General features: G+C 35.3%; 1 protein-coding gene across 2 annotated transcripts in view; it reads right to left on the bottom strand.

Annotated features, from left to right (window-relative positions):
• nav1b (neuron navigator 1b) overlaps window positions 1-17865 on the bottom strand; it is a 70361-nt gene that overhangs the window by 24243 nt on the left and 28253 nt on the right. The window contains exons 4-10 of one of the 2 annotated variants that reach the window (XM_084129609.1): window positions 12862-13000; window positions 9836-10139; window positions 5041-5764; window positions 1929-2333; window positions 997-1038; window positions 760-914; window positions 512-676 (exon numbers count right to left, since the gene is read on the bottom strand). In XM_084129609.1, the coding sequence (XP_083985735.1) occupies window positions 512-676; window positions 760-914; window positions 997-1038; window positions 1929-2333; window positions 5041-5764; window positions 9836-10139; window positions 12862-13000 (1934 nt within the window). The remainder of the gene's footprint in view (window positions 1-511; window positions 677-759; window positions 915-996; window positions 1039-1928; window positions 2334-5040; window positions 5765-9835; window positions 10140-12861; window positions 13001-17865) is intronic. The other variant, XM_084129608.1, reaches the window with a different exon arrangement.

Consider the following 17865-nt stretch of genomic DNA (forward strand, 5'->3'; position numbering starts at 1 on the left):
AGTATTCATTAGATATCTTGTTTGGCCATTGAACAGTGTTTGGTGTTGGTAATTGAAAATAAAGCTGAAATAAAATATTCATATTTGATGAGAAATATAAACTTAAATTTTTTTTGTCTTGGCAAATAACTTAAATACTAGTACTTTCAGTACTAAAACTACAAAAAAAAAAAATAGAAATAGAAAATAATAGCTAAATAGAACATTAAAAAAAATTAATAAAAATGGCAAAAGCACTTAAAGTTACTAAAACTAAAATGAAAACTTCAAAATTTTAATTAATACTAAAATAGTAGAAAAATAAAATTAAAATAACACTGCTATTGAGCTATCAGTAAAAATGAGATAAAAAAAACCAGGTTGGTTTAACTCTCTATGCCCGTTAAAAGCAACAGGTAACACTTTTAAGTTAGAATGACTTCGTATTTATGTTTGCATGCATTTGAACACAGTTTATTAGCAAAGTCCAATCAAATTGAGGGACAGGTACGGATCATTTCCTGTGGCTCACCGTCTTCACTCGGCTCTCTGAAGGATCCGGATCTCATCATGCTCTTCGGTCGGTCGGCCAGAGAGAGAGAGCTGCCCAGAGGAGAGGTCCCGTACAGCTCGTAGCCCATGTCATTCGCTGGGATGCTGTTGGATCGTGTGATTTGGGAACTCGGGATTGGCGCCACTGTGGAGAACGTCGAGGTGATTTATCTCAGTCATGTGATCAGGTCTTACCTGTAAAATGAGAAGGTGTTTGATTTCACTTACCCACGTTGGTTGGCGGTGTTTTCCCTAGGAAGGGCTGTGTCACGTGTGTGGGTGAAGGAAGCTGAGGCGGGCTCTCCGAATCCGTCATGCTAGTGATGGTGTGGGAATGCCGGCGTTCCCTTCCTTCGCCATCGGACTGACCGCTGCCATAGCGACTGAGGAAGACAGTGTGACATATGTCAGAATCATCTTACATCACACTGCTGTACTAGTTCATTTTAGATTAAATAAATGTACCTGAATCCTTTCTTGGGTAAGGTGTTCCTATCAGTTTGTAAACTGGGAGGGGTAGAGAGCAGCACATATAAATACCTCACCCCAAACCAGCACTGTTAGCATTACACTGATATCCAGTCCACAATCTTCATCTGATAGTGTAACTGTCCAGTTTATTCTTTCAGTTGGTTTGCTCTTTTGCCAGTAGGGGGCGACTGGCTCACAGCAGATGACATGAGCATTCTTTTAATATTTTATTGTGCTTTATTGTTAATATTTTATAATATTTTAAGTGTGTACAGGAGTGTACACAATTTATATAAATATATATATATATATATACATATATATATATATAGAGAGAGAAGGTTGAGAATGTATATATATATATATATATATATATAGTGAGAATATATATATATATATATATTGAAAATATATATTATATATTATATTAATAATATATATATATATATATATATATATATATATATATATATTATTAAATTATTATAAAATTCTATATATCTATTTACATTATATATAATATAATATATAAAATATACATATATATATATAATAAAATAAATCATTTTAATTAACATGATAATATTATCGATTACGAAATATGTTAAAATAATAATATTAATTCATAATTGAAAAAAATTCAATTATGAATTGATAATGCATAGATTGAAAGCCACAATATTGATTTGATAGGCATTTTGGTACCATTCACAACTTTTGATAGTGGAAACGCAAATAAATGCGTACCGTTCTGTACCGTACCGCTCAGTGGAAACGAGCCATAAGTGAGGCCTGCACACCAGCATCCTTAAAGGCAATGCTGGTGACAGTTATGCTGCTCTTTTTAACAGGTTCATTCATTCATTATTCTATATGAAATCACGGTTTTGCTGTACTTTGCAGCCATTATCCAAGCCCAAACTCACCTTTCGCCTAAAGTGATGGAGGTCCGACTGCCTGCGCCCCACGTCCCAGTACTCCTGGCTTCTTCCCGGTCTCCCAGATCAGCTTTTAAGGGCACGCTCATATGAAGAGGCAGTGACTCCATGCTGCGGTGCAGGCCGGACATCTTCGGGTAGAGGATCGGGGAACTGCTCACAGACAGAGCCTGGCCTGAGAAACAGCTGGGAGAGTCGATGTGGAGCACCGGCGCTGGGCTCGGGGTGAGTCGAGGGGGCAAGCGGGAGCCCGCCAGGTCCTGGAGCTTGGAGTAGGGAGGGATCTTTGGAGGAAGGTCTTGGATGGTGATGCAGGAGTCCAGGCTGTTGGAGTTTACCTTGTCTAGGAGAGCCAGGCTGGGAGGCTGAACCACAGACTTACTGCTCAGCAACCTGTTCGAGTAAAAGCACCAAATCAGCATCAGTGACGACATGAACTCAAAGACCTTCTGTAGTCAAGCACCGCATGAAGCCGAGGGATTTCAGCGCATCCAAAGGAACTAAATAAAGAACACGCCGCCAACCATAAAATCCACCTCAAAGGCTCTTTATGTCCGCTTCCAGAAAGGCTTTTAAATTATTGAGTAGCATAACTTGCGTAATATAAACACACAGGGCATCAGCAGAATAATTCCTCCAAAAAAGTTGCCTATTAAAGTTGCTTAATTTACTAATTACACTTATTTTATATATTTTCCCATTTTTATTTTTTAAAAGTGCTGCATAGCTACCTGAGTCACTTAATGCAGTTAAGTGCAGTTAAGTCGTAATTTACCATTTGTTAATTATTATTTGAATAATTATTCAAATATTTAATTATTCAAATGATTAAAAAAAATATTTTTAAAATATCATGAATTGATTGTTATGATTTGTTAAATAAATTTGCATTTGTTAAATCACAAAGCCACAGATCAGAATCATTAGCTGTAACAATTAGAATTGATTTAAATAATTAACAAACCATAATAATCAATTCATGACATTTTAAAAATATATATTTTTTATTTCAAAGGAATGGGGTGCTGTGTAGCACATAAAAATATATATATTTTAAAATATAAATATTTATTTTTATACCTGTTGATTTAATTGAATATTATATATAAATAATACAAAACAATATATAAATAATTTAAAATATATAAATAATTACATAAATAATATAAAAATTTAGGACAAACAAAATCATCATTAAAGAAAAATTTTTAAGCAAAAAATTGTATTTAATAGTTTAATAATATTTAATATATAATTCAATAAGCATAGATTTGAAGCATATATATAGATATATTAAAATATATATAAGAGTATAATTAAAATATGTAAATATACATACATACATTAATATACAGTGAGGAAAATAAGTATTTGAACACCCTGCTATTTTGCAAGTTCTCCCACTTGGAAATCATGGAGGGGTCTGAAATTGTCATCGTAGGTGCATGTCCACTGTGAGAGACATAATCTAAAAAAAAAAAATCCAGAAATCACAATATATGATTTTTTAACTATTTATTTGTATGATACAGCTGCAAATAAGTATTTGAACACCTGTCTATCAGCTAGAATTCTGACCCTCAAAGACCTGTTAGTCTGCCTTTAAGATGTCCACCTCCACTCCATTTATTATCCTAAATTAGATGCACCTTTTTGAGGTCGTTAGCTGCATAAAGACACCTGTCCACCCCATACAATCAGTAAGAATCCAACTACTAACATGGCCAAGACCAAAGAGCTGTCCAAAGACACTAGAGACAAAATTGTACACCTCCACAAGGCTGGAAAGGGCTACGGGGAAATTGCCAAGCAGCTTGGTGAAAAAAGGTCCACTGTTGGAGCAATCATTAGAAAATGGAAGAAGCTAAACATGACTGTCAATCTCCCTCGGACTGGGGCTCCATGCAAGATCTCACCTCGTGGGGTCTCAATGATCCTAAGAAAGGTGAGAAATCAGCCCAGAACTACACGGGAGGAGCTGGTCAATGATCTGAAAAGAGCTGGGACCACCGTTTCCAAGGTTACTGTTGGTAATACACTAAGACGTCATGGTTTGAAATCATGCATGGCACGGAAGGTTCCCCTGCTTAAACCAGCACATGTCAAGGCCCGTCTTAAGTTTGCCAATGACCATTTGGATGATCCAGAGGAGTCATGGGAGAAAGTCATGTGGTCAGATGAGACCAAAATAGAACTTTTTGGTCATAATTCCACTAAACGTGTTTGGAGGAAGAAGAATGATGAGTACCATCCCAAGAACACCATCTCTACTGTGAAGCATGGGGGTGGTAGCATCATGCTTTGGGGGTGTTTTTCTGCACATGGGACAGGGCGACTGCACTGTATTAAGGAGAGGATGACCGGGGCCATGTATTGCGAGATTTTGGGGAACAACCTCCTTCCCTCAGTTAGAGCATTGAAGATGAGTCGAGGCTGGGTCTTCCAACATGACAATGACCCGAAGCACACAGCCAGGATAACCAAGGAGTGGCTCTGTAAGAAGCATATCAAGGTTCTGGCGTGGCCTAGCCAGTCTCCAGACCTAAACCCAATAGAGAATCTTTGGAGGGAGCTCAAACTCCGTGTTTCTCAGCGACAGCCCAGAAACCTGACTGATCTAGAGAAGATCTGTGTGGAGGAGTGGGCCAAAATCCCTCCTGCAGTGTGTGCAAACCTGGTGAAAAACTACAGGAAACGTTTGACCTCTGTAATTGCAAACAAAGGCTACTGTACCAAATATTAACATTGATTTTCTCAGGTGTTCAAATACTTATCTGCAGCTGTATCATACAAATAAATAGTTAAAAAATCATACATTGTGATTTCTGGATTTTTTTTTTGTGATTATGTCTCTCACAGTGGACATGCACCTACGATGACAATTTCAGACCCCTCCATGATTTCCAAGTGGGAGAACTTGCAAAATAGCAGGGTGTTCAAATACTTATTTTCCTCACTGTATATATATATATATAATTTATATTATTTTTTTTTAAACAAAATTATTAAGTAATTTATTTCCATTTTATAGTTTAAAAAAACAAATGAAATGGTTGCAATGAATATCATTTGACGTATGGTATGTCTGCATATGCCGTACCTTGGCGTGCAGGTCGGAGAGCTCAGCTCAGGGTATTTACTGGAGCTCGTCCTCCGCACTCGATGGATCTTCTCCACAGTCTCTCCACAGCTCTCGGCCTTCAGACAGCTGATCTCCAGGTCCGCTTTGGCCTTGGCCCTTTCCTTCTCCTTCTCACGATCCGTTTGGTTGACGGGTCCTGTGAAGCTCGGCCGACTAGCCGCTTTCAAGCTGCCTCCTTCTTTTCCTCTGGTGGGCATGGTGTTGGGCAAAGCTGGCACGGGTTTCAGAGTGAGGAGGCTGGCATCGATGCTGCCACTAACAGGGCGAGAGGTTAAACTCATAGCACTGGATTTTGCAGGCCGTGGAAGACTTCGATACTGAATGCTACCGCGAGCGTTGGGCGCAAGGAAACCCTGTTCGGAGCCGCTGGCATCAAAGCTGTTTTTGCGCACACCTCCACCTGGGACGGGTTTGATGGGGATGCCCGAGGACTTTGGGGTTTTGCCCACAGTGGCCGAGCCACTGGTGATAGTGGCGCCTCCTGCTGTCAGGACAGTGGCGGTACCGGTGGTCGGGGGTTTCTTGTACCCAAAGGAGCCGCCAGCGGAGGGTTTCACCAGACCTGAGGGAGGCTTGCGGTGCTCGGCGTTATCCCGGCCGGCATCAGAGCGGGAGCGCTGGAGACCCGTTGCCTTCACTGACATTTTCACCCTGTCAACTGCCTTTGAGTCTCCTTTGGGGACTTTAAAGAAAGAGAGAAACAGTCACTAAAACTGACATCACATCATATCTCATTTGTACATGTGCATATTTAAACCCTTGAGTATCGACGTTTGGTGTCACACATCTGGACGTGTTTGAAGATACAAAGGGGAATATTAGTGGTGAATGACTAAATTTCACTTCATAGAATATTTTCTGGTATTTTTATGTGCTTTTGTGTGATTTCAGAGAAATTTCTTTAAAATAATATTATCTAAGACATGAGAACTGGTTCTACTTCATCCATAAAGATAAAATCAAATCTACAATATTTTTAACCACAATCTCTATCAAATCTCTTCATCAAGTAATTATAATATCCTTTAAATAGTATTATAGTATTTATTAATATTTGGAATTAGCTTTTATTCTTAGTATGTTCAGTTATCCTTTAGTCTTAGTTTTGTCTCAATTTGTCACATGCTTTTGTAATTTTATAGCTTTTTAATATTTCCATTTCGCTTTACTTTATATGTTTTAGTAATTTTTGTCATTTTAATACTTAAACATATTTCAGTTATTTGCCAAGGCAACATTTTTAATTTTCATTTACGTTTTTTTTTAAGTTGAAGATTTTCATCTAATATTTATATTTTATTCCAGCTATATTTCAACTAATAAAAATAGTTTGTAATAGTTTATTTAACAATAACACATCATATCTTTAAAAAAACAGAGTTTTAAACACACCAAACCCCAATGAAAGCCAAAACCAGAAACCTGAGATGTTCATACTACATTATCTATCATAAACTATGAAAGAGCAACATGTGAGCTAAAAATATTTCCTCTAGGACGGAAATAATCCATTGCATTCTTTGAAGTCTCCTGAAATGTCATGTTAAAACCACATAAATGAATTGGTAATCATTCATCTCCGTGAAATACATCAAAATACCCTGCTATTACCATCTGATACCACGACAGCACTTTTCTGTGGGAAATGACCACATCAGCCTCATCATCAATAAAGTTTAATTTCCTTTCACACACACACACACAAAGCTGAATCAGTGTTGATGACCAGAACCAGGATGACACACGTTCTTCGTGTGGTCAGAGTCAGATACGTGTCTTTGAAAGGTGAGTAGGAAAGCCTTGGGGGTATGACATCAGATGAAGTCATGGAGAGAACCCGATTGAAGCCATGGTTAAGTTTCTGTGGCTTAAATCTACAGTGTGTGAGTCATGGATGCAAGCACTCATCTGCATTTAATTAGAGACACTGCAAAGATAAAGAGCGTCTCAGCCCACACAAGATATAAACTCAGCTGAACGCGTGACTCGTCGGATGAGACCAACACGAATCACATCTGACCAAGTGACCAAGAATATGTGAACCTGCTAATGAGGTTTAATTGACTAATTATTACTGATAGAGGAGATTGTACCAATACTGACGACACTTTAAAAGCACATTTGTTGGGTTTGAAATGATAAAACAGCTGATTTACTTTTCAAAATGAACACTTTCTGGCTCCCAAACTGCATGCTAACATACTACTCTTACCACTTCTGCATTATACAGTACAGAGTGCTCAGTATGCAATACTTTTATACACACTACAGTTGTTTGTTTTTTTTTTTGAATGACTCTTCAGCTCACCAAGGCTGCGTTTATTTAGACAAAAACACAGTAAAAACAGTAATATTGTTAAATATTATTATTACAATCTAAAAGAACAGTTTTCTATTTGAATATATTGTAAAATGTAGTTTACTCCTGTGATCAAAGCAGAATTTTCAGCATCGTTACTCCAGTCTTCAGTGTCACATGATCCTCCAGAAATCATTCTAATATGCTGATTTTCTGCTCAAGAAACATTTCTGATTATTATCAGTGTTGAAAACAGCTTCATATAAATATATTACAGTGTAATTTTACTTCAAAGTGGCTACAAAATCAACAGAAACCAACAGTTTTATTCAGTGCTTTTTATTCCTTAAATTGGTGATTATGTTTTTGCCATTTGAACAGAGAAAATTTGCATACGGCACCATGGCTGCTGGTTTTCTTCTAAGTGCACTGGATCGCTGACATTTAAATGTCATTTTAAACCAGCAAAGAAAGGTTACACTGCAGACAGGAAGACTGCATCAAGAGAAGATAAACCTGACAGGCTTCTCTCTCATGAAATCTTCTATGAAAACATGGTAAATTAAAGTTAAAGGAACGATTCACCAAAAAATAAAAGTTCTGTCATCGTTTGCATGTTCATGCCATAACAAACCAGCATGACTAGATGCATGAATGAGGTTTGAGAGTTTGTTTTTCAGAGGACAACTACTCAGAATCTGACAGAATCTATCATATGACTTCAGAAGACTGATATACTTTATATATATATATATATATATATATATATATATATATATATATATATATATATATATATATATATATATATATATATATACACACAGTACAGGTCAAAAGTTTGGAAACATTACGTTTTTTTATATTTTTGAAAGAAGTCTCTAATGCTTATCAAGGCTGCGTTTATTTGATCAAAAATACAGAAGAAAAAAAAACAGTAATATTGTGAAATATTATTACAACTTAAAATAATAGTTTTCTATGTGAATATACTTTAAAAAATAATTTATTCCTGTGATGCAAAGCTGAATTTTCAGCATCATTATTCCAGTCTTCAGTGTCACATGATCCTTCAGAAATCATTCTAATATTCTGATGTATTATGAGTGTTGGAAACAGTTCTGCTGCCTAATATATTTGATGAATAAAAAGGTTAAAAAGAACTGCATTTATTCAAAATAAATTTCTTTACTATTTTACTATCACTTTTTATCAATTTAACACATCCTTGCTGAATAAAAGTATTGATTTATTTCAAAAAAGAAAGAAAAAAAATTACTGACCCCAAATTACTGACCAGTAGTGTATATTGTTGTTACAAAAGATTTCTATTTTTAAAACATTTGCTTCTTTTTTTATTTTTATTTTTTTTACTTTTTATTCATCAAAGTATCCTAAAAAAGTATCACAGGTTATGAAAAAATATTAAGCAGCAGAACTGTTTCCAACTTTGATAATGAATCATCATATTAGAATGATTTCTAAAGGATCATGTGATAGACTGGAGTAATGATCCTGAAAATTCAGCTTTGCATCACAGAAATAAATGATAATTTAAAGTACAATAAATTGAAAACCAATTATTTTAAATTGTAATAATATATCACAATATTACATTTTTTTCTGTATTTTTGATCAAATAAATGCACGCTTGATGAGCAGAAGAAACTTCTTTCAAAAACATTAAAAATAGTAATGTTTCCAAACTTTTGACCTGTGTGTATATATATATATATATATATATATATATATATATATATATATATATATATGTATATAGCACAATATACTACTTTTATGATGCATTTATGGTGCTTTACTGTCCTTTTTAGAGTCTTACAGCCTCTGGCCACTGCATTTTATTGTATACAAAAGTGTGGAACGATATGATGGTGAGTAAAATGACAGGACTTTGAATTATTTGTTTAAGTTAAGACTGAGTTTTGATACTCTTCATGTGGTTCCTTTAAAGTTTCCACACAAATGTGTCATCAGTTTGATCTCTGCTGAAGAGACACTTCACTAGTCTCTCTATCACACATGGTCTTCATTTACAAGACATTATGGATGACAGTAGTCATAACGTAAACAAACCTAAGTTTGTCCAAATTATTCATTTCCAAATCATGATATGGTACCATTACTATATAATTATTTTGGAGTTGCATGTTTGGAGAACAAAAGCGTTTTGTTTTGCTGCCAAGAATGATATCTCTTGAATTTATGTCTTGTATATCTAATGTCTGAAATATGTCCAAATCAGAAAATACAGTCTGTTTATGTCAAAGCTAAAGCCTAAACGTTAGCACAAAATAAATAAAATAAAATAAAATAAAATAAAATAAAATAAAATAAAATAAAATAAAATAAAATAAAATAAAATTAAATAAAATTAAATAAAATTAAATAAAATTAAATAAAATTAAATAAAATTAAATAAAATTAAAGTCATACCTGCGATTTTTAGCACACTTTGAGAGTTGTGTGTGATGGGTGAGGTGACGCCCACAGGAGGATTGCGGCTCTTTTTGAAGCTCCCAGGTTGTCCGAGACTCTGAGGTTTCTTCAGTTCTCCTTTCCCCATCTTGTCCTGCGCGGGACCGTCCGGCAGCCGAGTTTTCCTCCACTTGCAGGACGGCTCTGCTTTTAGGCTCCCCGTGTCATAAACTCCATCAGCCTTCCGTAAGGACTTGCAGTCCTCGCTGTACCACGCCAGTCCACTCTCCACCAGAGAACGCTTCTCTGCATCCGTTCGCAACTTCACAAACACAAACACACACACACAGCAGAGGATATCTGTTAGAAGAGTATATTCAGTATACATTTTATATAAATACACTACAATAGTTTTATAGATATAGATAATAATCAGAGATGTTTCTTGAGCAGCAAATCATCATATTAGAATGATTTCTGAAGGATCATGTGACACTGAAGACTGGAGTAATGATGTTGAAAATTCAGCTTTGATCACAGGAATAAATTTCATTTTACAATACGTTCACATAAAAAACAGTTATTTAAACTTGTAATAATTTTTCACAATGTCAGTGTTTTTACTGTATTTTTGATCAAATAAACATAGCCTTTGTGAGAATTTACATTTACATTTATGCAGACGCTTTTATCCAAAGCGACTTACATTGCATTTCAAGGTACACATTCACATTCTTATCAATTGTTGCTTTTCCTGGGAATCAAACCCATGACCTTGGCGTTGCAAGTGCCAACGCTCTACTGTTTGAGCTACATTTTTATTAAAAAAACAAACATATTTATTCATTCTACACCATAAAATATTTGACATAATTAATGTATATTTTATTAGAATTTATTTATGTTACTTACTACATTTATTTTATACTGTAATTTATGACCCACATGGAATCTTGATACTTCATCTGCGAAGTTATGTAAGCTCATATTCCATGCAGGCCTATTCGTGACTTACTTTTCCTGTAATTTATGACTGACCATTTTTCCAAGTTAAATTAAATGCATAAAGGCCTCATACAACACACTCACATTATCTGAGAGGTAATAACCGCAATCAAAGTCATAAAGATTAAACTGAGCTCATCTAAAAGACTTAAGCCTTAAAGACTTTTACACCTACATTCTGTGAAGCTTTTCCATGGGCACAGAGCACATTCCTCTAATGCACATAACTGTGCATTATATATAACATGCCATCTTTGACAAATGGAAGTGCTCAAAAATATAATGCCAAGAACATGAAATTTCTCTTTTCACACGGTTTTTGAGTAAAGACCAGATGGCACATTGAAAACATCTTCAAAATGTAATGTAATCATGATGACTAAAGCAGCACAGAAAGACTATCAAGTTATTTTGTTCCCCTTTTTGTCTGTTCTAGCTTGACATTCGCGGCTTTAATGACGAGGAAAACAAAGGTGTGATTTCATCGAGAACTGATAGCAAGTGCTTCAAACAAGCAAATGACGTTCCTGATAGAAAACAGCTGCTCTTCATTCATCCAGGAAAATCAAAGCCAGGCTTTTGAGCTGGTTAAATGTAAGTACAAGCTCTCCCGGCCTGACTCTGACTGTAGGGGGGGAATATGATACACGTGTCTCATACTTTGGTTATGTTGCATTATTTGTAATCGTTATTTGTGACGTCGTCTTAACAAAATATCAATTTAAAAGATGCTTTTATTAACCTGGTGAGACAAAAACAGACCCACAAACTGAGAATTGTTTCATTTAGGTCACAATTGTGACTGCAATACAGCTTCTTATCAACAGTAGAAACATTCAGTTCTAGAGAAAAACACCAGACTTCCAAACCAGAGACACGTTAAATTGAAGATGGCAGCAAACACCAAACCACAGTCTGAAACAAGAGCCTGAAACTGTCAAGACGTCTTGGGTTCTCTTGTCTTGACACAAAACAAATCCTCAGAGATCATTTTATGCCAATGTTTACCAGAGCAGGAACTGCAAAACAATGTTAAAAACAGATACGGAAGTCATGTTAATATGTGCCTTGGTGTCTTCATGCGTTTTTGTGGTAATTTCAGTTTAGAACAAATTCAGGGTCTCTCGAGTCTCTTCTGTTCACCAAAACTGCATTTATTTGATCAAAAATACAGTAAAACAGTAATATTGTGAAATACTATCACAATATCAAATAACTGTTTAAATATATGTTAAAATGTAATTTATTCCTGTGATGCAAAGCTGAATTTTCAGCATCATTACTCCAGTCTTCGGTGTCACATGATCCTTCAGAAATCATTCTAATATGATGATTTGCTGCTCAAGAAACATTTCTGATTATTATCAATGTTGAAAACATTCATATTTGCTGCTTCAAATTTTATTTTAGGATTCTCTGAAGAATTGAATGTTAAACAAACAGCATTTATTTGAAATAGAAACCCTTTATAACATCATAAATTTCTTTCATTTCTTAAAAAAAAAAAAAAAATCGTACTAACCCCAAATATTTTGAATGGTTGGTTAAATTTTCTACCTCATGGCCAGAATATGGTCAACTTCATACTGAAATTGTCACGTTATTTACAGCTGTAGATTGATTTAGATCTGATCTAAATCCCTGTATTCTTACCTAAGCCACAAATGAGAGTCTGACTTGGCTAGTTGGATGAGTTTCTGGATATTTTCTTACCACAGAAAATCATTTCTTATATCTCACTTTCCAAAAGCAAACAGGAAAAGTGTGTTGGCAGAAATCCACTCATGTTTGATGGATGCAGTGAGGTGTGTTTCTCCATAGACTTCCATTGTCAGCGTGTTTTATAAGCTTTAATCTGTAGCATGTTGTCAGTAAGGCTTCAGTTGAATCTAACCCCATTCAGAACATTTAATCAGTGGTGTTTTTAGTGCAACATATACTGTATATGATGTCTCAAACCTGCTTGTTGACATGCAAGTTTATGCCAAGTTATACTGAGTCCAAATAAGCAACGTTCAAGAGCCTTGAGAAGCGCTTACCATGACGGAGGAGTTGCGTCGCGAGCCGACAGGTGTGGTGGGGAGAGAGTTCAGAGAAGAGCTGGCGTTGAGATCCTCTGAGCTCAGGTTATCCGAACCATCGCTCAAACCACTGCTGATGGAGCTGCTCTCGTCCCAACTGCACACACACACACAAATAAAGATGTTTAGAAGAAACACAGAAAGGATGAATGATGCAAGCGAGAAGTAAAGACGGCAGCACCACACCCTGGGCACATGTTATTGCTCAGCGTTTGCTCTCTCAGGGCTCAGAAGACCTAATGTAGTCCTCAGACATTATTCACTTTTAGCATAAAGTTTGGGTCAGGTGTTTCCCCTAAAATTCTTTTAGAAAGACACAAATGAGTCAATAGTTAAAATACAGTAACATTAGACTTGAACTTGAACTTGAGTAGGGCTGTGAAACGATTAATCGCGATTAATCGCATCCAAAATAAAAGTTTGTGTTTACATAATATATGTGTGTGTACTGTGCATAATTATTTTGTATATATAAATACACACACATGCATGTATATATTTAAGAAAAATGTGTTATTTATATATAAAATATTTGTATTTATTTATAATATAAATTATATATATATATATATATATATATATAAGCAACTATTTCTTAAATATATGCATGTGTGTATATTTATATATACAAAATAATTATGCTCAATACACACACATATATTATGTAAACACAAACTTTTATTTTGGATGCGATTAATCGCGATTAATCGCTTCACAGCCCTAATTTTGAGATCTCTTTACGAAGCTTTCCTGTGAGATTACAGAGGTCTTTTCTCTCAGGAGGAAGATCCGAGTAGCATTTGATCTCAATCTCATCTCAGTATTGTCTAGAGAGAGTAAAATAAAGGTCCTTTATTGGCATTGATGGTTCCATGAAGAACCTTTCAGATCCATAAAACCTTTCAATTTGCACAAAAGGTTCTTTATAGTGGAAAACAGTTCTTTAGATTCTAGAATGTTCTTCACACTAAGAAAAAAAAAGGTTATTTTAAGAACTTTTCACTGAAAGGATGTTTGGGGAACCAAAAATTGTTCTTCTAACAAAACCCCTTTTTGGAACCTTTATTTTTTTAAGTCCCCATGCAGTCAATAATTGTAACCCTTAAAACACATATAATAAAAATGTACATGTTTTTTACCATTGCTTCATTTAGTATATGCAGATTCATGAAAATGCAAATTAGTCAACAGCTAATAATGTATAATGTTACACAAACCATGTTCCCGTTCGCCATCTTAGAGTCAGACAGCTGCCTTTTAAAAATCAGCATCCTTAGAAATGCTTTGAACATTATAGTACTTATCCAATACACTGGAGAAAGGCATATAGTTCATCACAACATCGTAATATACATCATATGCATAACTGACTCGCTATATGTACCCAATTTTTCCTGTCCCTTCTTAAGGTGTTCTCCGCCACACACGTTGACAGGATTGGTCACATGTTTGTGACGGTAGGAAACGGAGGTGGTTTAAAAGCGTGTTTTTGAGACCAACTTTTGGTTCACTGCAGTTTTAAGGAGAAAATACTCAGCCATGGTGTTGACTAATGAATTTACACATGGTTTGACTTAAAAAATAAATAAATTCCCCAGAGAGTGTAGAGTAGATATAAATTATTTGTCACTTGTCTTTCCTATGGGAAACTTTTCTGCTCCATTACCTGACCTAGGAACAGACAGCAGGATCTCAATGGGAGTATCATAATGAAGCAGATGTCTTCACCATATGACCAGAGACTCATTCTACCACACAAGCTCAATTCTGGCTTTGAAACAGGCTTGCATTTACTTCCCAAAAAACATTCTAGGGGAAGTAGATGCAAAACTGAATGATGGGTAGCAACTGGAACGGTAAAGATTAAGGTCAGTGAGTTTATGAATGGCAAAGCCTCAGTCCCGTAACTACGGACGGCTGTTCTGGCAAACGCTCCCTCTGTTCTGAAAGAGGGAAAGCCACACTAGGATCATAATTCATCTTCATTCTTGAAAAAGATGTGATTTAAGCCCAAAACATATGCTATGCATGCTGTGCATTTTAAAACTCCTTTTCATTGTGTTTGCTATTCGCTCGATGGTGTTTTAAGCCCCCAATGGCTCCTTAGAAGCAGCTAACCCTACCCTCAACCTTAAACCTACCCATCCCCTCGCTGCCTGGAAGGCGCCGTTGGGGGCTTAAAACACCAAACACCTTTCTATTCACAACAACATAAATTCAACTAGTTATAATACATTAAGTAGCTCCACAATATCTGTACTATCTGCTATTGTGTAAAGGCCCGTCCACACCAAGCACGATAACTATAACTATATTAGCGTCCACACCAGCGGACGATAGCGATCTGTTTATTCTACGTGCGAGTTGCAGGTTTGTCGTCTGCCGCTTTAAATGCTCGAGGTCTGCAAAGCAGGATGGATTCTGATTGGCTGTCAGAGTTTTTATCATTCATTAGCTGAAAAAAAATAATTCTGAGAGTGATTCCAAAAATATCGTTTCTCTGTGTCGTTATTATTATAAAGTTGTAGCGATATATTTTTTTATATTTAGAACTTTTTTTTAGAACTATAACTTTATCGTTATTGTTATAGTTATAGTCCTTGATGTGAATGGGCCTTAAATAAAAACATAAAAAATAAAATAAATAAATGATATTCTTCAGTAAAAATAGTAAAGCAATTATTTAACTTTCTTATTTAAAAAAAAAAAAAAAGTATGGGATAATTACATTCTTAATAAAAAGACGCAGTAAACAGATTTATAATTCTCTCAAAATAAAAGTTTGGAAAAAAAAAGGATTATGAATGATTATATCCTTAATTAAAAGTAAAAAGAAGAGTAAGTTAACAGAAAAATAATTCACATACAAATAAATAAATACAAAATTCAATGATTAACTATTACATTTTATATTATTTTGTAATAATAAATTCAGAATTCATGCATCAAAGGGTTAAGGGTAGTGTTGTGATATTTTTAAAGGAAAACAAGGAAAAAATACTGTCAAAGAAAATTAAAACTCAAGAATACAGTGAAAATGGTTTTGGACCATGAAGAGGTTCTTTGCTGAAACAAAAGTTCTTCAAAGAGCCATTCAAGAATCTTTAATGACTCAAGTGCGATGTTAATAATGACACAAGTGGGATGTTAAAAACGAACCTGAGTGATTATCACAGTAGATGTCTGTCTGTCTCTTTCTATCATGTGGGTTCTAGAGTACTTTGTGGTTTCAGACTCAGCAGAGACTACAGGGATGGAAAAGGGAATTATGGGTGCCAAAGAATCAGAGGACAAAAATGGCTTGTTGATGTTCCGAAGAACAACTTAAGGAGCCAGCAATTTGTGCTAATTACAGGTTGTGCGGGCATCGAGGGGAGAGAATGGACTTGCCTACATGTCTCAACGGTTAGAGACGACTCCCGCAAGGATGTTTCTTAATGCTTTTCTTTTCCACTTCAGTTTCCATTTCCAGCCATTTAAAAATGTAATGGTGGCACTCTGGAGCCAAAAGTTGGCCGAAGTCTGCGTCAGCTAGTTTTAGTCTCTTTTGAATGGGAATTGTGAGATTAGTATACTGAAATATTGCATAATTAAAAGAGCAAACTAGTCTCAGACATAAGATTTTGTGTGGTTGCCATGTGCAAAACTCACTTCCATAATACTGAAGTATTCTGGGTAAATGTCAACTTGTCAAGGCAGTTGCTACGGTGTTTGTGGTGGTTTTCGTTTATTGGAAAAAAAAGAGAAATAAAATATAAATATTAGATTTTAAGGTTGAGTTTAAGTTGAATAAATATAACGGTAGACTATATAGAAATGAAACTAAAGTAACAATGCAGATAAACCTCAAACACACAGACACAAGATGACATTGTTCACACAAACGCTCTGATTGATGTCTCAGAAGAGAAGAGTTTTGGTTCATCAGTGTTTCACCCTCAGCAATAAAAGTCCGGTTCTGTTCAGTCTCTCAGGAAATGCTTGCTGTCTCTATATTGGGCTGAGGGACGATTCATGAAGAACCACTGTGGTCTCCGGAACGGGCAACGGTACCATCAATCTCATTTGAACATTGGAAACCGCCAAATAACTCAGGAAATCATTCATCACAGCTGCTGTGAAAACAGCCCAAAAGGTACGAGTTTAAAATGGAAAAAGACGACAGTGTAAGAAATCCAGCTAGTTTTACAGCTGCACACAGTGAGACATAAAGAAAAGATGAAGATAAAGAAACGGCAGCTGTGGTTGCCAGAAATTCAACGTGATTGTGACAATGTTTCCGGTATTATGACATATTGCTGCTTTTATATTTTACAGATATTATAGCATGTTTTCATTAAGTGATTTAATGTTAATATATAATCTACCTACAATTTGATTTTTATCATCAAATGTACTGGCAACCATCAATCAATATATATATATATATATATATATATATATATATATATATATATATATAACACAAAGAAAAAAATCTTTAAATGTTACTCAACATTAGTGGGAAAAATTTGAGTTTCAATGAACTTGCAACCAGATTACTTTAAGTTAAAGTTTCAAAGGTATTGAAAAGTAGGTATTGAATTTGAATTTACTTCGAGACCATTAAAAAAGTATGTTCTATAGTAATAGTGAATTGGGTTGTATGAATGAGATTCGTACGTACTACATCCGCCATGTTGTTAGAGTCACATGACCTACCAGTGTCAGTTGCATCGCTTCACTTCCCTTCATAAATCCCTCCCGTGGCCTCTTGGGATAGTAAAGTGTGTATCAAATACAAATTTCAGTGAAAGTAGTACTGTAGGTCATCCAAGCACATTTTACCTAATGTTTTTTGAATATGTATTCAGACATACTCTTTTGGCATACTATTTTTCGCATACTAGCCTATATACAGTAGTAGAGAGCTTTTTCGGATGCAGCGAATGTAAGTAGCCTGTCCATAAAACATGTATAGAC

The sequence above is a fragment of the Abramis brama genome, assembly GCF_963993115.1.
Source record: "Abramis brama genome assembly, chromosome: 11".
NCBI classification, from domain to species: Eukaryota; Metazoa; Chordata; class Actinopteri; order Cypriniformes; family Leuciscidae; genus Abramis; species Abramis brama.